The sequence below is a fragment of the Schistocerca americana genome, chromosome 8 (assembly GCF_021461395.2).
Source record: "Schistocerca americana isolate TAMUIC-IGC-003095 chromosome 8, iqSchAmer2.1, whole genome shotgun sequence".
NCBI classification, from domain to species: domain Eukaryota; kingdom Metazoa; phylum Arthropoda; class Insecta; order Orthoptera; family Acrididae; genus Schistocerca; species Schistocerca americana.
In genome coordinates, this window is record NC_060126.1 from 54,040,857 (window position 1) to 54,064,913 (window position 24,057).

The 24,057-nt window shown below is 36.7% G+C and overlaps 2 protein-coding genes across 3 annotated transcripts in view; one reads left to right on the forward strand and one right to left on the reverse strand.

Annotated features, from left to right (window-relative positions):
• LOC124545035 (proliferating cell nuclear antigen) overlaps positions 1–1,513 on the forward strand; it is a 31,822-nt gene extending 30,309 nt beyond the window's left edge. Inside the window, exon 5 of the mRNA XM_047123818.1 lies at positions 1,092–1,513. Within this exon, the coding sequence (XP_046979774.1) occupies positions 1,092–1,205 (114 nt within the window). The 3' untranslated portion in view covers positions 1,206–1,513. The remainder of the gene's footprint in view (positions 1–1,091) is intronic.
• LOC124545034 (zinc finger and BTB domain-containing protein 17-like) lies at positions 1,122–23,878 on the reverse strand. Of its 2 annotated transcripts, none has more exons than XM_047123816.1 (5): positions 23,737–23,878; positions 22,658–23,510; positions 22,335–22,526; positions 13,819–13,987; positions 1,122–2,581 (listed from the first exon to the last, which is right to left on the reverse strand). In XM_047123816.1, the coding sequence occupies exons 2-5, from the start codon at positions 23,501–23,503 to the stop codon at positions 2,385–2,387; spliced, it is 1,404 nt and encodes a 467-aa protein (XP_046979772.1). In that variant the 5' UTR covers positions 23,504–23,510; positions 23,737–23,878; the 3' UTR covers positions 1,122–2,384. The 2 variants fall into 2 exon arrangements, with proteins under 2 accessions (XP_046979772.1, XP_046979773.1); XM_047123817.1 differs by having other exon boundaries at positions 2,383–2,581; positions 13,819–13,917.
• Positions 23,879–24,057: the final 179 nt, after the last annotated feature.

Sequence of the window (24,057 nt, forward strand, 5' to 3'; positions counted from 1 at the left end):
ACACTCCCATCACATGATCTGCAGTTGTGGTGCAGTAATAATTTGATGTTGAACTGCCAGTGCATGTCATACCATTTATCTGCTGCAGTTACTGCAGCCGGGTGTTCCTGCTGCTTGTATAACTCACCTGAATGCTTGCAAACTACGGAACATAAAAGCTAAAATTAAGCTGTTTATACAGTAATGGTGTGTATATTACGATATGCAAAATCAGGTTTGTTATGGTAAGGAAATAAATGCTGTCAGGTAAATAAAAATGGAAATTTTCTTATGTACACATCTTCTTGCACATTAAATGAATAAAACTGAAACACTCGTTTCTTTAGAGAAGACTATTTTCATAAAAGGAAAAATACCTAGAAGTGTATTTGGGGTAGCCCACAAATCTGAAGCATCATTCATTTCTTGCATGCCACCCGCCCCCTCCCTATCTGTTGGGCCTAAAAACGTGACATTTTGCATAAAAAAGTGACATACATCCTTATAATTTTGTGGGTCTGTTAATATTTAGTACAAGTAAAAATTATATAATCAAAGTAAGAGATGTTTGAATATCAGCTGCATACTGGTACTCCATTTGTAGGTGCTAGAAAGGGCACATGGCAAAGGTCACATTGTAAAAGGTGCAAAGATTGGTGAAAATTTATGCTGAACACACACACTGTTATGCTTCTTATAGATTTTTTTGTATTTTATGAACATAGGACTAACATTAGATGAAAGGCATTTTCATGTATTTAGACAAGCAATTTGAGTTAATATCTTGCACCCCTTTCCTGTATACCTCTGCTGCTTGGGGCATTCCAGTCAGACTTTAAATTTTGCCCAATGCCTTCAGGTTAATTGTCCTGCAGTTCTAAGAACATTTACAAATAAAAATACTGTTTTTGGAAGTGATTTCCACAATATAAAAAGGATGTATTGTTTTGGCACAATTGGTTCAATTAAGTGTTTAATTTGCTCTACTTGAAATGAGTACATATAAATGTGATATTTCAGTTATGAATTTATAATTAAATATGAAATTACTGGTTTTATGCCTATTCTAAGTTATGTTGCTTGTTACAAGTAATGATGATCACTTTTTCCAGGTTCAGCTTTCGATGTCTGCTGATGTTCCTTTAGTTGTGGAGTATAAAATAACAGATATGGGCTACATCCGTTACTATCTGGCACCTAAGATTGAGGATGACGAGAATAATTAATACGTACTTGAAGGCCGTGTTAAGTTTTTGTGTCTGTTTTAAAGTAACTCAGGAAAAGTCTTTTATGAAGTTTTTATGATCATGTTTGCCTGTGTATTATAGCTGCTTATGTGTGGAAGGAAAAGTGAATAGCAGTTTTAGTACAGCTGGATTTAATAATATTCAAAGATAATTATTTTAAAGAATTTTTCAACTGTGAATCTCGCGGTAATGTACTGGTATTACATATTTCACCCTTTGTGAAGTAATAAACTTTGTAATTTATGTAGCTGGCTTTTCTACAGTCAAATAAATTTTTATACAAAACATTTTCTGGTATATCTATTTGTCAACACTTAAAGACAGGATGTCATAAACTTAAATAGTTGATTTGATATTTTAAATACATTTTATATCTACATTCAAATATAATATAAACAATATTGTGAAATCTTGAAGGAATGAACTTGCTTTATTATTTATTTACTGGTGTTCTAAGTTAAGCAATAGAGGGTACTTCACAAATCACAAAGTATGCAACTATTTTTAAAAAACTGAAATCAAAATGGACAAAAGACCATACACAATTTCAGAATGACCAAACCATTTAAACAAACTTCATTACTGTGTAAAGTTTACAGTAATGTAAGAGTGTCAGAACATGTTAAAATCTTGTTGTAAAACTTTGTTTTTGCTTGGATTCAGGTATCCTGAACTTTATTCACTGTCTGTTGACTGATTAAATGGCAACTTACCAGTTGTAAATATAACACTTTGATACAAAGGAATGTTCAATGTGGAAACACATTTCACTACATAGGAAGAAATACTTATTTTTATAACCCAAATCATTGGATAATATTGGAATCTGCATTATGGTAATTTATCAATATCAGAAACCTTTTAACAAGATATGATGTTTAGGACCAATTATTTCATTTTAGAAACAGTGCAATACAGCACTATAACAACTACTCATTTTAAAATGTTTCTTATGAAAGATTTGCATGCAAAACATTTCTATTTTCCATTCACATTTGTATTTTGAGATAACAATACAAATAATGCTGCAAGAAGGTGTTCCATAATTTTACATAGTCATTGCCTTTCAGGGATATGTTGCTAAAGATTTGTCATTTAATCATTGGTATACTACTTAGATTACTCATAAGTACACAGCAAATGATTTGATATGTTTCTTTAGTCCATAGCAGATGGGCTGACAATTTGATCATGCAATGTTCGTAGGTGCCGTAATAGGTTGCTTTTAACATTGAACCCTTTAGTGCACACAGCACACACATAAGGTTTTTCACCTGTGTGGGTGCGTTTGTGGATTACCATTGATGCACGTGATGGGAAAGTTTTGGCACAAACTGGGCAGCGCTTCCGATCACCTGGAAAAAAGAAACCTTTTTTTAAGATTTATTATGAATAAAGCAAGTTCAGTACTCAATATGTGTCCCTGATTTATTAATTAATCGTGATGTGCCCAAATCATTGCCACGAGAAACCATTTCAAATGCCAATTACATATGTAACTGATATCATTCATGCCTTATAAGATGTTTCATGGTGTGCACTGCTCATACCATTTCTGTTCTATGAAAGTGATGGTATGTACTAACTCAACACTGATCTCTGAATTTTATGTCAAAGTTTACATAGCACCTGTAATGAAATTTATCACTAGGCCAGATAAGTTGTCTGGCCAGTTAGTTACAAGTGCTATCTGTGGCTGGCGCAAGTTGTTGTTCCCAACAGTTCTTACCACCAACAAACGCATGGAAGCATATTTTTGGACCTATCTGCCAACCAAAGGAACTATAAATCTGAACAAAAAGCACCAGAAAAATAGCAAAAGAAAACAATGGCTTTAATTCCACATTTAGCCAACAAAATTTATGCTAAAAGATTACGACAATGAAAAAAAGAGAGAACTTAGCCTTCCAAAACCACATTATAATCAAACAGCTCAGTTGTCATACTACACTGGGGGAAATGTTAAGATAAAATCAAACTTGCATTTCAAATAACCAATCTGAGAATAAGCTTCAGAACACACTACACAGTAATCAAACTTGCATTTCAAATAACCAATCTGAGAATAAGCTTCAGAACACACTGCACAGTATGGTCATGAATTTGTCGTTCCCTAGAACAATTCTTTAAACTTACCCATTTAGGTGGTTTTTAAGTTAAAATAAGTGTGAGAAAATACACATAGGAAAGAAAGGAAGAAATTTCAAAACAGTTCAGAAAATATCTTACTCTCACTGGCATAAACCTACCTTCATGTAGCTCACATCTGAAAAAACAAACACACATCCAGTAACTTGACACAATGCCTGTCAATTGCAACCACCTCTGAAAATGGTTTGCTAAATATTTTGGAAGAAAAAGAAACTGTCACATCTGACAAAACATCCTGCCATTATTTTGAACAGACTGACTTAAAAAACCAAAAATTTCACCAACATTCTTCTAAACCTCTAGTGCTGAAATACAGTCCTTAGTTAGCAATTTAACACAGATAATGCAATTTAGAAATGTAATTAGATTTATAATGTGATGAAACTATCGCAAGAAGACAAATGCATGGCTAAAATGGAATAAAGACAAGAATGTGGAAAACAGGAAAAGATTCTTTGAAATGAGAAAAGAAACTTCTAAACTGACTGGGAACACTAAGAAAAATTATAATAAAAATAAAGACAACGCCTTCAAACTGAGCATACTAGAAATTTCTATGAGAATTTGGGAAGAAACTTAAGTAAATATTTTCTGCCAAACCTTCACTTTAATACCCAAAATGAGAACACAGCACATAACCAAGAAAACTGTGACTTTGGAGAAAATAATTTCAAATTTTAGTAATCCATGACTGTCTGGAAACAAGGTTAAGTTCACACTAGAATGCACTCAGTACCATGACACCCATCTTCTGATACAAGGTGAAATCGAATAACTCAAAAGCGAAAAAGCACCTTGGGAGGATTCCATAACTGCAGAACTTAGGAAATACTCAAATAACAAATTTCTGGGCTAACTAACCTGTATCATCCAAATTATTTGACTAACAAAAGTGCTTGGAGACTGGAAGACAGCCTTAATCCACCCACTGCCCAAAGCACATGACAAAATTTATTGAACAAATATAGAGGCATTTCTCTCCTACCAACTGCCAACAAAATCTTTATCGATTATGGCAAAACAACTCGACCCTCAAATTTGTGAAAATCAATGTGGTTTTATAAAGACTAGATCATGTTCAGAACAGATTCTCAACATAGTCAATAATAATGTATCTGAAAAGATGATCTAAAACTTTTTGTTGACTTCAGGAAACCTTAATGACTCCGTCTGTAGGACGTCTGTCTGGAATTCTCTACAAACTAGATTCAGTGTTATTTTAATTAAAGCTGTGATTTCACTAACAAACACTAATTCTAAAGTGAAAATTCTCGAAATTTCCATATCAAAACTAGTCAGACTAGGTGATAGTCTCTTCCTGACACTCCCTTAACTGTTTTCAAACAGCCTTTACTACGCATACGTGAAGGTAAAGTACTTGGCAATGTCATAAATGACAAAACTCAAAATAATATCACAAAATTCAACAAATTGACGAATTTCTTATTGGAAGTAGATTTCATATTTTTCTTGTGAATGGATTAGGGTGCAAAAGTGAAGAAATTTGTAGCATTAATCTAAGTAATTATAAAACTGTCAGTGTGTATTGTATGAAGCAATGTAGTGGTGGTGGTATTTATGTCAAAAATAATGTCCAGTGCGAAAAAAATTGACTGGGTAGATAAATTTGCATGTGAGATGGTTTCTGAAATAGCTTCAATAAGAATAAAGCTCGGAATTAGCAGTTTAGTAATAGCTAGCCTGTATAGACCCCCTAACAATAAAATGGAAGATTTCTTTTGTCATTTGCAGGAACTAGTTCATAAATTTTCAACTTGTAAAACACAGACTATAATACTAGGTGATGTGAACATTAACTCCTTAACTAATAGCATACATTATCTTAGATATATTGATATGTTACAGTCCTATAATTAGACCCATGTGAATTTAACATCAACAAGAATAACATATGACTCTCAGACATGTAATGACCACGTTATTACAAACTTAAGCAAGGGAGACCTTGAGTTAGAACCATTAAGAACTACATTTCAGATGATAGTGCATTATTCCCAGAGCTCCATACAGACAAAGAAATAGTTATCTCATACATTAAAGGAAACCCTGGCACACACAAACTGGAATCAGGTGGGCCCATATGAAACAGAAGATATTAATGGAAACTGGGACAAATTAATAAAAAAAAAAAAAAAAAAAAAAAAAATAACCCATAATCAAGCATGCTCAGTGGTCAAAAAAACTAAGGAAAACTGACCGTTCCAAGAATCTTAAACTTCCCCCTAACGTGATAAAATTAAAGGAAGATATGAAGGACTTGGATATTCTTTTTAGAGATACCAAAATGCAGTACTTCCAATCTAAATACAAAGCCAGTATAAAACTACAGGGAAGCACTTATGACATTAAAAGCACGGATGAGGCAATCCAGCAACATTAGCAAAACAGCATGGAATATAGTAAACAAAGAAAGCAGGGGAAGTGACAATGCAGTGTGCGATAATATAAAAATAAAAGGCAATGGAAAAATTGCTGAGTGACCCAAAGGATGTATGTAAGAGATTCATAGACCAATTTGGTAAGATGAGTAGGGAGGATGTGATTGACCCACCACAGGTGCTAAATCTCAATAATTCATTGTTCCTGAGGTGTGTTACAGAATTGGAAGTCCTGAAAACCATTTCAAACTTAAAAGCAAATACATCTGATGGCTGGGATGACATCTCAGCCAAATTTCTGAGACAATGCAGTGATCTACATCTACATGAATACCTTGGCAGAGGATTCATCAAACCACTTTACAATAATTCTCTATTGTTCCAATCTCGTACAGCACGCAGAAAAAACAAACATATATCTGTCCGTGCGAGCTCTATTTCCCTTATTTTATTATTATGATCGTTTTTCCCTATGCAGGCTGGCGTCAACAAAATATTTTTGCAGTCGGAGTAGAAAGTTGTTGATTGAAATTTTGTGAGAATATTCCGCTGCAATGAAAACTGGCTTCGTTTTAATGATGCCCACCCCAAATCCTGTATCATTTCAGTGACACTCTCTCCCCTATTTCGCGATAATACAAAATGCGCCCTTCCTTGAACTTTCTCAATGTACTCCATCAGTCCTATGTGGTAAGGATCCCACACTGCGCAGCAGTATTCCAAAAGAGGATGGACAAGTGTAGTGTAAGCAGTCTCTTTAGTAAATCTGTTACATTTTCCAAGTGTCCTGCCAAAAAAAAGTCTTTGGTCAGCCATCCCCATAATATTTCCTATGTGTCCCTTAACTGTAATTCCAATGAAGTTAGATGAATTTATGGTCTTTTGATATGTCGGATTTTTTGTCTAATCGAAGTTTCATGGATTCCTTTTGGCACTCATGTGGATGATCTCATATGTTTTGTTTTTTAGGGTCAATTGCCAATTTTTGCATCATACAGATATCTTTTCTAAATTGTTTTGCAATTTGTTTTGATCTTCTGATGACTTTACTAGTCAATAAGCAACAACAGCATCTGCAAACAACCTAAGATGGCTGCTCAGATAGTCTCCTAAATTGTTTATATAGATAAGGAACAGCGATGGGTCTATAGCACTACCTTGGGGGACACCAGAAACCACTACTGTTTTACTCGTCGACTTTCCGTCAATTACCACGAACTGTGACCTCTCCGACAGGAAATCATGAATCCAGTCGCATAACTGAGACGATATTCCATAAGCAAGCAATTTCAGTACAAGCCTCTTGTATGGTACAATGTCAAAAGCCTTCTGGAAATCTAGAAATGTTTTCTAAAGCCGTGTTGACTGTGTGTCAGTATACCATTATCTTCAATAGACAATTCTGTTTGAGGTAATGTGTAATATTTGAATACAGTATATGTTTCCAAAATCCTGCTGCATATCAATGTTAATGATATGGGCCTGTAACTTAGTGGATTATTCTTACTACCTTTCTTGAATACTGGTGTGACCTATGCAACTTTCCAGTCATCGGGAACAAATCTTTTGTACAACGAACGAATGTATATGATTGTTAAGTATGGAACTATTGTATCAGCATACTCTGAAAGGAATCTAACTAGTATACAGTCTGGACCAGAAGACTTGCTTTTGTTAAGTGATTTAAGATGCTTCACTACTTCAACAATATCTATTTCTACATTAATCATGTTTGCAGCTCTTCTTGATTCAAATTCTGGAATATTTTCTTCATCTTTGGTGAAGGAATTTCGAAAAGCTGTGTTTAGTAACTCTGCTTTGGCAGCGCTGTCATTGATAGTATTTCCATTGCTATCGCACAGAAAAGTAATTTATTGTGTCTTGCCACTAGCATACATTACATCCGACGCAAATCTCTCTGGATTTTCTGCCAGGTTTCAAGCAAAGTTTCATTGTGGAAACTACTATAAGCATGTTGCATTGGCTTAATAAAGCCATTACAACATTTAATAAACAGCTCTTTCAGCTATGGGTCATTTCCTTAAGTTTTTAAAAGTCACTGAAATAAGAGATTGGTGCATAAAAAGGGAATAGCTACTGGTATACAAAATTACACGCCTATTTCATCAACATCAGTATTTAGTAAGTTGTTGGTCAGACTACTACTTGATCAACTTAAACGATTTTTCTGCAAGTACAATTTACGAAAAGCCCCCTCAGCAGGGTTTCGGGAAGGGTAGATCTACAGTAACAGCTCCAGCAATATTTTTTCAAGTGGTATTGGATAAACTCAACCTATCCAAGGCCTTTGACTCTGTAAATTATTCCATTCTTCTATATAAATTAGAAACTTACGGAGTCAGAGGAGTGCCATCAGATTTGTTAAGATCCTACCTTGTTGACAGGAGACGTGTTAAGCTGTATCATACAACTGGTGGACATGCATAAACAGTAAAATCATCTTATAAAATTCTTAACTGTGGAGTCCCTCAGGGATGCATTATCAGGTTTCTTTCTGTTTGTTGCATACATCAATCATATAATAAATCCACAAAATGCAAACCTAATAAATTATGCTGATGGTACCTCCTTCATAAGCTGGGGCTCTACAAAACAGGTAGCAGTGGAAAATAATGCAGAGAACATTAGCCTCGCCGTACAATATCTGACCAAAAACAAATTGGCACTAAATAAGAACTAGACAATTCTGATGGAGTTTCTGCTAAATTATAAATCAAAACAAGTGGACACTGAACCGGAGTTGTCAGTTGAAACAATTGTTATTATAAATTCCTGGATATTATAGTAGATGAACATCTTACATGGAAGGAGCACATCAGTAATATGCATTAAAAACTCTCCTGTTACAGCTATCTGCTAAAATGCCTTTCTAGCAGAACAGAGCCACCTATCTTGAGACACACCTATTTTGGACTCATACACTCCCATCTACAATATGGTATTGAGACTTGTGTCAGGGCATCAATGGTATACATGGATAGGGCTTTCAGAGCCCAGAAAAGAGCAGTTAGGATAATAGCTAACATTAGTAAACATTAGTCCTGTAGAGACTACCTCATTACGTATAACAGACTAACAGTGTATTCATCGTATGTTCTCAGGACTATACTGTTTATAAAAGAAAATTTGGAGCATGGCGTAATCAACAGTGAGATCCATAATTATAATACAAACAAAAAGAGAGGATTGCCACTTAAAGTTAGTAATAACAGAGCAACATATCATAGTACATTTTCTGCTGGAAGACTTTTTATAACAGGCTGCCAAGTAATAAAAAACTGTTAAATGAAGACATTTAAGACAAAATTAAAACAACTGTTAATTGATAAATGTTTGTAGTCCATCAAGGATTTTTAATGTTGTGCATAATTTATCTTTATTTCTAAGCTCTTATTAATGTCCGTGTTCATAAACAGACCATGTCCACGACTGTAAAAGTTATTATGGACTGGAAATCACAAAAGGAAAATTTTGGGTCCAGGAAAAAGTAGACACAATCCAGAAGATGTCATAATAAAGAACTTTACACACTGAAAAAAATTGCAGATATGATTAGAAAAATAAAAATAGCTTTCTACGGCCACATGCAAAGGATGAATCCCAACAGAGTGACAGATAGACTATTCACTTACTTTGGTAAACTAAAAATTGATAACACATGATGCAAGGAAGTTGGAAGGAACATGGACGAACTTCGATTACTCCAAATTAGTACTACCACTCAGAAATAAGTTAGATTTCCACGACAAACCCAAGAAGAAGACTGGAGCCATTTGGTCAGAAACAAGAAGAGAGAAATGTGGGGAAAAAAACAAAGGAGAACCAGTTGAAAAAACTGTAGACCATAGCGACTCATTTGTAAAAGAAGAGGATGAGGAGAAGAGGAAATAAACAACTCAGTCATATCTTTGGATATTAAGCACATCACCACTGACAAGTACATAAGATCCATAATTAATATGCTAATTAAAACTCGTAGTTAGATAATTATATGACTGTTACTGGCAAATGTCTTTGGCATGTGCTAAATAAAAGGCAAGTTAAATTACATAAAAAAGCAGCAGTCACATTAAGTAATATGAAACACTACACTACAGATAAATGTATTTTGAAAGATATTTTGTCTTTTGCAATGCAGATACCACTAACAATGGACACGCACCTGATATTTTTCCAGCAATAAATAAATAAAATTAATATCTAACAATGGAAAGTCCAGATTGGAAAATCAATAAAAAGAAAATGACAGATTGCTACTCACTGTAAAGATGACATGTTGAGTTGCAGACAGGCACTATGAAATGACTTCAGCCAAAGCTTTCCTCAGAAAAGAAAGGAAGAAACACACACATTCAACCAAGCAGGCATACCTGAGGCTATCTACATTCACTCTGACTGGACTGGCAGTATTAAGACAGGCAGTTCGGCTAGAGCGGCTGGAGGTAGTAGACATGTTCAAGAGATATGCCTGCTTGTGTTTTGTGTGTGTTTTCCTTTCTTTTCTGGAGAAGGCTTTTGCTGAAACCTAAGTGTTTAACAGTCTTTTTGTTGTGCCTGCCCACAATGCAGCGTTTCATCTTTATGATGAGTAGCAATGTATCCTGTAATCTGTATTGGGCAGCATATGCAAATGAGTATGACTAATTTCCAAAAGTTGTACAGAACTGGAGAAGAAAAATTTCATATTTTGAATGGCAATGTTAGACAGTTTGAATCTGCCTCAAGACCAACACACATAAATCCTGTACTGTTGTCAGTCACATTTTTTATCTAACGCTTTAGTTGCAATGGAGTCTACAGTAACCATAAATACTCTGAATGGTAACTCTGGCATTTGATAGATTAAAGTTGAGTAGAGAGTTGTCATGCAGACAATTTGTATAAGTCATCAGAGTTCAAATTCCCCCAAGGAATGTAGTTTGTAAAGCATGGCAGTCTTGATAATGATTGAAAAAGAACACACTTCGTACACTGTGATGGCAGTGTGGACACTTTACTATTCCAGGAGACCAGTTTCAAGAGTCTTACGCTGCCATCATCTGAGCTTATAAAACTTTTTATAAAATTGCTGTGTTACACTACATGAAGTCAAAGCATAATAGGCACTCCCCACATATACACGTCTTCATAAAAATCCCCTTGATAAAATGCACACACATTGTAAAATGCATACTGTCCATGCACATTGGTGATGAATGTGGTACTCACAAGCTTGACGCTGACTGGATTTTTATCAAGACATGTACACATGGGGAGTGCCTTTTATGCTTTGTCTTCATGTAATGTAACATGGCAATTTTATAAGTTGCATAAGACCCGATGATGGCAGCATAAGATTGCAATTAAACCCAGTAATACAATATAATAGTGTTTAAACTGGCTACTGTGGCTGTTGTATTAAAATTTTGACATTGTAATGGCCAGAGATTTCATCTGCATGCACATATTAAACTATTCTTTGACTGCTGCAGCAATGTATTTGGAAGTGTTATTTTGAAGATGCAAGTGTTCTGTTTCACTACAGAAACATAGTAGCCAAAAATGATTTACCTATCTTCTCCCAGTAAAACCATAACAGAACCCATCGAAAATGGATATGATTACCCAAACAACTAAAGAAACTCCAACATGATTTACAATTGAAGAAGACTGGTAGAGATTACTCACTTTAACTGCTGTTGCCCAAATGTAAAACAGGCTAGCAATTGAACAGAGTAAAAAACCCTCTAACCTATGCTACTGTTTGACATTGGTTAGGATTGTATGTTTTGTGCCCCATACATCACTGTGATTCAGCATTCTATCATATCCGATGTTAGCTAGTTGTCAGTTAATGGTGGCCTGGCAATGAAGACTGGCACTTAATAAAAATAAATACTTGAATTTTTTGCCCTCCAATAATAAAGCAGTATAAAGAATTTGAAATAAGCAATGCCACATACTGCAGCAAACAGTTGGTGTTTTCTCCATAGCTGTACAACATAAAACTTGGAAATTCTTTGTGTCAATGATATGGTTACTGAGAAAAGCCACAAAACTGTCGGTTTTCCATTGTCCAAATGTGACCTGAATATTGGAATAAACCTGTACAAAAATTAATATATATTTCCAGGAGCACAATATCATAGGGGGAAACACAGAAAATCTGTAGAAACTTGCAGTTGATTCATTTCAAACAATTACTACCAAAGTTTGCAACAGGACAGTAAAGCAACGTAAAAGTATATTGGAACTATAGGTCTCAAAAACATCAAATTACAAGTGCTCCCACTTCTGAAAAGCAGTGATGACTGAAGAATTGCTCTGAGATGAATGTGATGGGTCCCTGTGTGATAAGTTTTCCACTTCCATTATTCTCGCATTCTTATTGGCATGGGAAGATTACATGTTTTTAATTGTGTGTACTGAGAAGTGTATGAGTATGTGTACAGTCCTTTACTGAGTAAAAAATTTGCTCCAAAAAACTAAACACAGTTGCCATTTCTTTGGTTGCCAGAGAAGTCAAGTTTGCTTACCCCTCTCCTCTCCACAACGTCTTTGTATGTGAGGAAGATTCCTTCTGTGCCTTGCACCTGAACCATTTTTAGAAGGCATGCAGAAAACTTGTGCAAGTAGTGAATGCAATAATTCAAAGTGTCTCAATGAGTACCAAGTAGAAACCACACACTGATCCCAAAACTATTGAAAAAGCTGAATGTGTTGAGCATTACACTGGATTAATAACAGCAGAAATTCCAAGATAATATGTACAATTAATTGAATTTCTGTGAAGTCATATTATTGGTATGTAGGAAGAGGAAAGGTTCTGATCAATTAGCTAATGCATTTGCTGTGAGGTGTCAGGTTGTTCAGGGAAGTTTCACATGTTCATCAACTTCGATCCTCATGGTGGTGGCATGCAGGTTTCCTCATGGATGCCAATATTGTACCTAGAGGTCAGCTGGGATCATCAAGAACCATTTGGCAGTGCCTGGACTCATTTCCAAATTGTGTTGAAATTACTTGAACTGAGCTGAAAGATAATCTACTTTTAGTTCTGCCATGTGTTCCATGGTCCAATTGTCAATATTCAGACAAAAGTTCACAAATTATCTCAACATTTTCATCTGTTTGGGCGGCTGACTAACATCTGGAACAATGTTCTGTCCTCAAATGACATACACCATTCTTGAAGCACGAAAACCATTTGTACATTCTAATTTTTCCTATAACTTAATATTTGTAAACTGTTTTCAACATCCTGTTTCTGTGACATTTTTTCCTGAGCAGGAAACACAATTTCTCAACTGCGGGGAAAAAAAACAAGTGTGAGGGAGAGACAACACCAGACGTCTTCCCCTTTATACGTCTGGGACACATGCAGCCTCAGAAACAACTTCAGGCAGAGGTCACAAAGAACACTATTTTGTAAGATGACACCTGGCACCTCCATGATGATCCCTTTGCAATCCTTTTGGTTTCAGTTTTCACAAGGTATTGTAATTGCCTAATAAAATCTTACCATACGTGTATGACCCAGTGAATATGACCATATATGATGTGTAACCAGTATAACGTGTGAAAAAAACTCATTCGTGTGACACCATTGCTGCTTCAGGGTGCTCATTTTCCATTTGCATATTTTAGAATTTGGTCTCCCAGTGTGTCTAACCTCAATAGGGATTACATTAAACAGAGAATGACGATTCCATTTTTCTTGCTTGTGGAGACACACATTCTTCACTCCACAGTGATTGTTACAATACGTATACAAGGACAGGAGTTTCCTCTGTCTGTCCCCTGCTCTTCAAAAGTGACAAAGTCAAAAAGCCTCTGTAATCTTGTACTTCTGAAGAAATAAAACATGTTTTGGCCTGCTTTACATCATTTGCGAATGTGTACATTTAACTAGTGTTTTAGTGCACTTCCATCATGACAGTTGTTTGCAATAAAGTACCATATTAGCTATGAGTCATTATGATGAAATCATCCACACACCAATATCAAACTATGGGCACTTGAAAATTGAAAATATAACATACCTGTGAATCTGTGGCCATCTCGGATATTAGTGGCACACCTGTTGGTAGCAGCGAGCTGCTCATCTGTGTGCTCCTCCTGGATGTGTCGCACCCATACACCTGGAGTGTCAAACACTTGCTCACAAAGCTCACATTTCAATGGTGGAAATTCAGGACCATCTTCATTGCCCTGTGTGTCGTATTCACCATATTACAGTTGTTTTACATTAGTTTTGTCATTCTTTTTGCCAAAAACTCTTAATATGAGGGACATTTCATAAATAATGCACACTATTTTTTTTACTTACATGTTTATTTCTTTCCAATATCTCTCTACAGCCCTTCGATATGGCCTCCCTGCTTCTCTATGACTGAATCTCAATGTCTTGGAGGCTCTATTATTCCATCCAGGACACCCCTGCTGCTCATCTGTTGAATGGTTCAGGTGATGGTGGTAGAAAGCTCTTCCAGAGAAAGATAATGATGTCCGTGCATAGGTTTCTCTCAACTTCGGAAACAAACTGAAGTCTCGTGGACTCATGTCTGGGCCGTAGCGAGGATGCAGCAACACTTCCAATCCGTATTTGTGCAGTTTTTGGGCTACAACATTGCCAATATGTGAGCGAGCATTGTCGTGGGGAATGAGTGGCCCAGCCTTGAGAGCAACTGAGCAAAAATCATCATTTGCTAGATCTTTGAGCACGGTGAAATTTTTTTCGATGTGGATAATCTGAAGCCCTCTACTCATTGGACTGTGATTTCAACCCTGGTTGAAAGGCTCTAATCCATTTTTCATCAATAGTGACAATTTGACACAAGAATCCTTGAGCTTCACAGTTGAATCATTGTTTGAGCAACACTGCAATGTCCATGCGTTTCTGTTTCTCTTCAGCAGCCAAACATTGAGGGACCCATCTCGCAGAATTTTATCTCTTCAAATTATCTGTCAGAAAACAGAATACCGATGTTGGGGGAATTACATGGGTTCAGAGAGTTCCTCATAAGTTGCACCGTGATCTTCTTCCAGAGCATCTGCCTGAAGTTTCACAATTAGTTCATCTGTTGTCTTTTTGACCTTCCAGGTCTTGGATTATCATCAATGCTCATATGACCACCATAAAAACCAATAACCCAACGTGAAAATGTACTACAGTCCTGTGTAAACTCACCACAAACTTCACTTAACACACTGTGGATTTCTGCTGCGTAAAGTTTCAGTCTTGATGTATGACTTCTGGTCTTTAACACTCAACAGTACATGAGACCCCTGCAGGGTCCATTTCTACCTCTCGCCTATTTTACGTAGGAGTACACAGTGAAAATACAAAAACATGTGCTTCCTCCTCAAGCTCCCAACTACACCTCGTAATCTTTGTTGTTGCTGCATCAAACGATCCACCGTAATACCATCTTGTGCATTATTTATGAAATGTCTCTCATACTTTATTGACCAGATTCAGAACAAGTTATACCATCACTTAATTTGTAAAGATTATATGGCTGAGTATTTCAACAAAATTATTACTGTCATTTGTTACATGCAAAAAAGTGGGTGATTAAATAATGAGCATTACACATCAAAATATTATCCTTCTTCCTCTGGTGCTTCAGTATACCGAAGAAAAAAATATATAAATAAATAATGAAAATAGTTCTCACCAATTTTATTGTAATATGTCACAACTAGCTATATGACTGGTGTAGTTTACCCCATATTTCTGTATGGCAATTACATTAACACCTACAAAGCTTGGATAAGTCTGGAAAAGCTACACTTCTTAAATAAGAGTTTAAAGATTTGTCCTTGTTGTAGACAATTCTCATGGAATATTCAGTTTGAGGCAATACAATTACATAAAATCAAATTAACAAAGAACTGTGCAATTACAATTTAGTGAAAATGTCCTACAAGAAGGCCAGTAAATTTGGCATCATATATGACATGTACACAATGGTTAATGAAAACATTATTACTCCACATATATTGTGCAAAGAAACACATACTGTTTACATGGTGACCCGTAACACAATTTTTGAAGATGTCAAAAATATACATAGCTACATCCATACTCTGCAAACCACCATGAAGTTCATGGCAGAGGGTATGTCCCATTGTACCAATTATTAGGGGTTCTTCCTACTCCATTCACACACAGAGTGTGGGAAGAATGATTGTTTGAATGCCTCTGTGTGTGCTGTAATTATTCTAATTTTGCCATCACGATCCCTATGTGAGTGATACACAGTGGGTTGTAATATATTCACAGAGCCATCATTTAAAGCCGGTTCTTGAAACTTTGTCAGGAGACATCTCAGGGAAATTTAGCCTATCTTCAAGCGTCTGCTAGTTCAGTTTCTTCAGCATCTGGGTGACACTCTCCCATAGGTCAAACAAACCTGTGACCATTTGTTCTGCCTTTCTCTGTATACATTCAATATTTGCTAATAGTACTATTTGGTATACACTTGAGCAATACACTAGAATGGGTTGCATGAGTGATTTGCAAACAATCTTTGTAGACTAATTGCACTTCCCCACTATTCTAACAATAAGCCAAAGTCTACCATCTGCTTTTCCCATGACAGCCTATGTGATCATTCCATTTCATATCCCTACAAAGCATTGCACCAAGGTATTTGTACAAGATGGCTGATTCCAACTGTGACTCACTGATATTACAGTCATACAATACTATATTTTTTGTTTTGTGAAGTGCACAGTTTTCCATTTCTGAACATTTAAAGGAAATTGCCAATCTTTGCACCCCTTTGAAATCTTATTGAGAGCTAACTGAATATTTATACAGCTTCTTTCAGAGAGTACTTCATTGCAGATAACTGCACAACCCGCAAAAAGTCTGAGGCTACTATTAATTTTACCCAGAAGGTCATTAATATACAACATGAACAGCAAGCATCCCAACATATTTCCTGGGACACACCCAAAGTTACTTCTACATCTGATGATTACTCTCCATCTGTGTGCATCTACATCCATACTCTGCAAACCACCATGAAGTGCATGGCAGAGGGTACAGCCCACTATCTGTTATCAGGGTTTCTTCCAGGTCCATTCTGTATGGAGTGCATATGTCAGGGTGAAATATCATTATATTTTCTTTTATTTAAAAACACTGAGGTTCGACAGATCACCTGACAGATGAATCATTGGGAATATGTCTCATTCCTCCACTTAGTCGGGTTATGGTTATGATCAGGGATTAGAAAGCCCAAATTGCACCAACCACAACTTCAGCCACAGTACACAAGGCCATTTTAGTTCTTTTTCCTCAAAGAGGTGAGATTAAATAAATAGAAAAAGAACAAAGTAAACTATCACTGGTAGGTTGTCAAAAGACAGTACAACAAAACTCCAAAACTGTAAAACAACAACAAATACTTCAATTTATTGACAGTGTCATGCTGAGAAGTTTAAAAACTTAAGACTAGTCAGCAGTATGATAAATGTCAAATGAAAAGAAATCACTGTCTTGGATTCAAAAGTTATTTATATACAAGTGCCATCTGTGCCTAATATTGTGTGTAAGGTCATAAACATGCAATTATAACAAAGTTAGAAAGTGAAGAAAAGAAAAATGTTCACACTTGTTCACTCCTTTTGCCCTAAATTATGTTGTAATTTTCCTGGCATATAATTTTAAATAGAATATTACTTGATTTTTCACTGTGTGCTACAGTTCTCAACTGCTTCTCAATGCCAGTGACGTACAGTTATTACCATTTCTTGCTTTTCATTAATTCTTACTTGCTTCTCTGTCTAAAATCTCTTAAGTTTCCTCATACTATTCTGTTTTTCCCCTTCCTTTTCCAGAACTTCTCAACCCATTTAAATCCCCCTGCCACCCCTTCTAACTTCAGACTACATCTACCTCTCAGATAACTTCAAACAATGGAAAATCCAGGATGGAATGTAACAATATGAGAGAAGGACAGTTGCTACTCACCATATAGCGGAGGTGCTGAGTCGCGATAGGCACAATAAAAAGATTCACACAATCATAGCTTTCAGCCATTAGCAGTGGACACACATACACACATGCACAATTGCACACACACACACACACTCACGCAAGCCATTAAGGCCTTTGTCAGTAGTAGACACACATACACACACGCACACACACACACTCACGCAAGCGCAACTTGCACACACATCTGCAGTCTCAGAGAGCTGAAACTAAACTGCGAGCGGCAGCACCAGTGCATGATGGGAGTGGCGAATGGGTGGGGGTAAGGAGGAGGCTGGGGTGGGGAGGGGGAGGGATAGTATGGTGGGAGTGGCGGACAGTGAAGTGTTGCAGTTTAGACGGAGGGCAGGAAAGAAGGTGCGGAGGGGGGAGAGGGTAAGTAGCGGAAAGGAGATAAATAAAAATAAAAATAAATTAAAAGAGTGGGTGTGGCGGTGACGGCTGTGCTGTGCTGGAATGGGAACAGGGAGGGGGCTGGATGGGTGAGGACAGTGACTAATGAAGGTTGAGGCCAGGAGGGTTACGGAAACATAGGATGTATTGCAGGGAAAGTTCCCACCTGCACAATTCAGAAAAGCTGGTGTTGGTGGGAAGGATCCATACGGCACAGGCTGTGAAGCAGTCATTAAGATGAGGAGTATCGTGTTTGGCAGCGTGTTCAGCTACAGGTGGCCACAGTTTGTTGTTGGCCGTTCATGTGGACAGACAGCTTGTTGGTTGTCATGCCTACATAGAATGCAGCACATGGTTGCACCTGAGCTTGTAAATCACATGACTGGTTTCACAGGTAGCCCTGCCTTTGATGGGATAGGTCTTGCATCTAGGTCTATTAGAGGGGTATGAGCTATGAGGTTAGGGATTGGGAGCAGGGGTTGTGTAAGGATGGAAGAATTAAATGCCCTGAATCAGTCAACTACAGAGGGGTTAGTCCTATTAAGAAACCATGGTCAGTGAAGCCGAGTCATAAGCTCTATGCATCAAGAAAGCACAGAGAAATTACCAAAGCTATGGATGAATACACTACAGCAAAACTGACCACACTCTTCAAAGTAGAAATTGCAACTTCAGAATAAAATGAACCAAAGCACTCATGCATCTCTTGTCAGGAATTTTTCACAAATATCAGTTCAGCTGTTGAATATTGTGCATCCTACAGTGAAAAGGTGCAGGTTTTAACTATTATTCCATAGACATTTTCAAAGAAAACAATTTTGAACCACTTTCCATCAGTATCAAAGTACATGGTAGACAAATCAAGAAATGTAAGGTCTGTAAAAGGAGTCTGTGGAAGACCAGATCCCTATTATGGTCATCATGTAGAAGCAGCTCAAGTTCAAATAGTGCAGTCATTTTATCTGGAGGATAAAATGTTCTTACCAGGGTGCCAACAAAAAAGACACTGTAACTGTAACAGTTGAAGCTCAAAAAGTTGTGAAAGTGAAGAGATACATGACTCGTACTATTAAAGAAACTTTTGCAATTTATAAGAGCAACTATACAACTTCACATACTGGAAGATCAAAATTTTATGCATTACGGCGTAAGTGGGTAGTTCCACATTCACCTAGAGATGTCTGTTTATGTGTGCATGGCACAAATTTTGAACTTTGTGTGGTACCTTTGAACAACTTACTGGAGCACGTGACATATGACACCTTGGTTGAGCGTATGAAGTCATTAGTAGTCTGTGACGTAAAGCGAGAGACTTGTTTGTTTCAAGAATGTGGTGACTGCCCTAGAAAGGGAGGACTCTCTTTACAGACACTTGGCCTGGAAGACATAGCAGATAACTGCAGAAATTACAAATGCGACATGGGAGGAAAATAAACTAATTAAGAAAACCATTGCCTTTGACAGTTTCACTGATGAACTTGGTAAATGGTAAAAGCAGTAACACAACAGCATCTGAAGAAATTGCAACACCACATTGCAGAAGTGAAAGGGTGTGTATAGGCTGAAGAACTATGTTTAGTGCTTCACTGTGATTTTACTTAAAACTGGTCTGTAATTCTCCCACAAGAAGCACACGAGTATCTTTGGAGTAACGACCAGGTTTCAATTTTTTAGGAGTGACATATTTTCAAAGCAAGACCACAAGTGTTGCAGTTACAAGTGATGACACAGGGCATGACTCGGCACATGATTTGCTAGCAATGCGCAAAATTCTTCAACTGTAAACAGGGGCAGAGAAGATCATCATTATTTCTGATGGTGCTCCTAGTAATTTTAAAAATCGTTACCAGCTGTTTGAATTGAGTAAGTCGCTTGTGCCAAATGGCTGGGTATACAGTGCTACTGGTCACAGGAACGGGCCTTGTGATGGTGTAGGAGACCTACTGAAGCGCCAGGCTACAAAACATGATCTTTCCAGACCAAATACAACTGCGATTCAGAATGCTCCTGATTTTATGAGAGTCGTGAAATCTTGCACACCCACAGCCCTCATTCTTTTGTCCAAAGATGAATCGAAGAATTTTGTGAGCAGAAACAAGAAGAATGGTTCAAACAACAAAAGGAATTCAGAAGACATATTTCTGGAGTCAAAGTGATGGGTGAATTCATATTGCACGCACTTTAAAGGGCAAGACAGAAGAAATTTTGTTCGTTCGGCCAACACCTCAGAAGCAGCAGGATAATATTCAGATTCACAACCTGAGAAGGGGGATGTACGTGGTGTGTTTGTATGACTGTCACTGGTGGACTGCAGAGATTATAGACACCAGTTATGAGTTAATCGAAACTGTAGTGAACTTCATGCTACCACATGGACCAGCTGCTGGATAAAGGTTTCCAGCTGAAGCACAGCAACAACGTCATCAGTGCTCACTTCCTGTTCAAAATGTTTTGAAGATTGTAAGTTCTCCAGTTCCTATTGGTTCAACAGGAGGGCATCACCCTATATCAAAGGAAGACACTGAAGCAGTGGAACACATTTGTAGTTCATTGACTGGCTAATTTCAACACAAAACAGAGTCCACAGAAGCTGTATAAATTGAAACTTTTGCAATTTATAAGGGCAACTACACAACTTCACAAGTCAGTGAACCTTTCACATACATTTTGGAACTGTTTAAAATGCTTGGAAATTGACTCTCTTACTCATCTTTCAAAACTAAAATTATGTTAAATAAGGTTAGGTTTTGATTTTTATGAGCGTGTTACGTATTAATGTGGTAATAAAACAGGTTTTATGTATGGCAAAAATTTCCATTGTTTACAAAAGCTGTTCAACCTAAAAGTGGAAGTGGAGAATGTTGTACTATATAGTACTACTCAACAGAAAAAAATCAAAATTTTATGGATTGGCATTTTTGAATATAATTATTTTCCATAAATTACAAAAAGTTCAGAACACTATAGTAAAAGAACTTTGACAGATAAATCCTAATGGAGGATTTCTTCATAATCATAAAGCAATTATATTAAAAAAAAAAAAAAAAAATGTAGAACTGTTCCAGAGAACCAGAATTTTCAATTTTTTTTCCAAAAATTCGCATCTTCAAAACGGTATGTGCAGTGTCACCTTGGGAGGGGTGTATCTCAGAGTCCTTAATTTTATGCTAAATTCAATAATATCCGAGACTATGAAGGTAAAATTTTTTCCTAGCCTGCCTGAATTGATATGGACTATGCCTAAGATTCTTATCAGTTTCTCCACAGTAGGAAACTGCAAATTAATCTGCAAACCATAATCTAAATTTACATTTCTATTGCGCAGAACATGAGTCCATTCAATAATGACCTTTCACAAGATTGATACCAGTTTGAATTTATTAATAATTTAATTGCAAATAGAGCTTTTGTGTTCTTCGTTAGATTCTGCCTCATTATTATTCATACAACTTTTTCTTCAGAAATCAATGTCTCTTGCCTTCAAAATATGAATCTTTACCTTTTAACCCATTAGTATTGCTTACAAGCCTCACCACAACAATTCCTAACGGAAGCAACAAAATCCTGTTGTTATTTAAAGCATTAACACATCAGATAATTAATAGCATCTGAGGCACAAATACATTGTAACTGCAAACAGAAAGTTATTATTATGCTTCTCTTTCAGGATAATGCAAATTGCAAGATAAACTCATAACATTCTCATCTGCAGTATTCTGAATCACTACAAGAAAAAGAAAATTAACACTCATAGCCAACTTATTTACCCATTTACAACAATTGACAAAAAGGTTCAGTGCTCAGCTGAAGAAATATGCTGTGTTTCAATTTACTATTATTATGCTAATTTTTAGTTTATGTTTAATTTCTTCAGAACATTGATTGTCAAACTGAAAGGCTTGAGTAGTGGTAGTTTTATGATTTTAGTTGTTAAATTATGCCTGTAATTAAATAATAAGTGTGAATGAACAATATCACTTGTTAAATTATGCCTGTAATCAAGTAGCAAGCACGAATGAACAATTTCACTTACAAGCAAACAAGTTTTAACCTACACAAAAACTATTTACTGTTACTCTTGTCTCAACAATATATTCATACATTTAAAAATGAGTAAATGAGGTAATTTACTAAATGAAATTGTGGTGCAGTTACCTGTGAAGGTCTTCTATTATAACGTTTCCGTCTACCATCATGCTTTTCATGGAAATTTTCTATATGGCGCACCCAGTCACCTGGAAGACTAAATGTTTCATGGCAAAGATCACATGTGAGGGGTGTATACAAGGCCGAGGGTTCCTGTACATGTACAGCCCTTCCTTCACTATCATGGAAGTCATCTTCCTCCTGTAACATGTACAATTAAAAACTTTAAATTTTGAAATGTGCACTGGATTATATTTATTCTTCAATAACAACAGCACACACAGAAACTGACTTAAAAGCACTACGAAGTGGACATTTTTCACAACACTTACAGACTTAACTGTCACTTCTGGATGCATATGACTTGCTATTTCTTCTTCCATTGGTTCAGACAGTTCTGTATCTACCCACTCAATAGGTTCCTGTTTTACTATCAACTGGACAGGATTCAATGGCAAATTATTGGGCGGGTGCTCTGAAGAACTGTCAGTCAGAACGTCTGCTTCGGTAGGACTCTTGCTGCTAACAGCACCAGGAGTTACTACATCTTGCTTTTTCTCTGGATTCTTGTCCTCTTTTCCATTTGAAGCTGTATCTACACTTGCTGTTTCCTTTTCGTTACATACGTTCTGGTCAGTTGTAGCAGTCGAAGAGGAATCCTGAAATCTTGAACCTGAGGATGCTTTCCTCTGACACTTCCCTGTCGCCTCAGTCTGTATCTGAAGAGGAAATAATCTCTGTACTGAGGGTTGGACATTACCATTTCTGTCCTGTACCACCTGATTCACTGTATTAGTCCTTTCATGGCACAGTCCCTTTATACCTAAAATATGTGCAGCTCTCAGGATACCATCCAGCTGTCCATAGCTCACTGTTGCCTCTCCGCTGTACATATACTGAACCAAAATCTTCAAAATACGGTAAGGGATTTCTGAGGGTAAAACAATTACAATGGGGAAATTGACTGTAGGTGGGTACACAGCTTTGAGTAGCTGCTGAAGATACGAACTGCATGCTGATAATACGAACCGGTGCGCCGATATCTGTCGTCCGTCCACTGTTGCTAAACACACGTCGGAAAATAATTCAGACCGCAGCAAAGTGGCTACGGATGAATGAAGATGTGTCCCGTAACTATGCCACTTCAGCTGAAAGTTATCTGCCGCTGCAATAGCCATGGTAATGCTGAAAATAATTTTCATAGCAAGTAACACATTACTCAAGTACAGCGCGCAACAATAATAATATCGAAAGGATGGTAAACAGCGCGATAAGTTACGCTATGTTCCAAGTAGCTGGCGACAGGCAAACGGATGGCAAACAAAGCTAAACAGCGTCCAGCCGGTAACGTAAACAATCTTTTCATTCGCGTCTGTCAACAACAAATATGTAACGTCATTTTTCAACTTACCTTTTTATTTAAACTGTTAGCTGTCGAACCAGCGCCGCCTAATAATGAAAATCGATCACCTACGACCATTATCGATTTTCGGGTAGGATGGCCAATGGTGTTTCAACATTATCCATTGATCGGTATTGGTTCCCGGCTATTGGGACAGCGAAGAGTGCGAATACGTATAGCGTCAAAAGAGCATTTGTAAAAAGTTATGATATATACGAGATCCACTAAGATTTCATGTTGTAAATTACGTATTAAAAAATCAAAGAATTTAAAGATAGATACCGTCGATTTTTGATGTTGATTATTTACAAATATATTTTCTAATTAAAG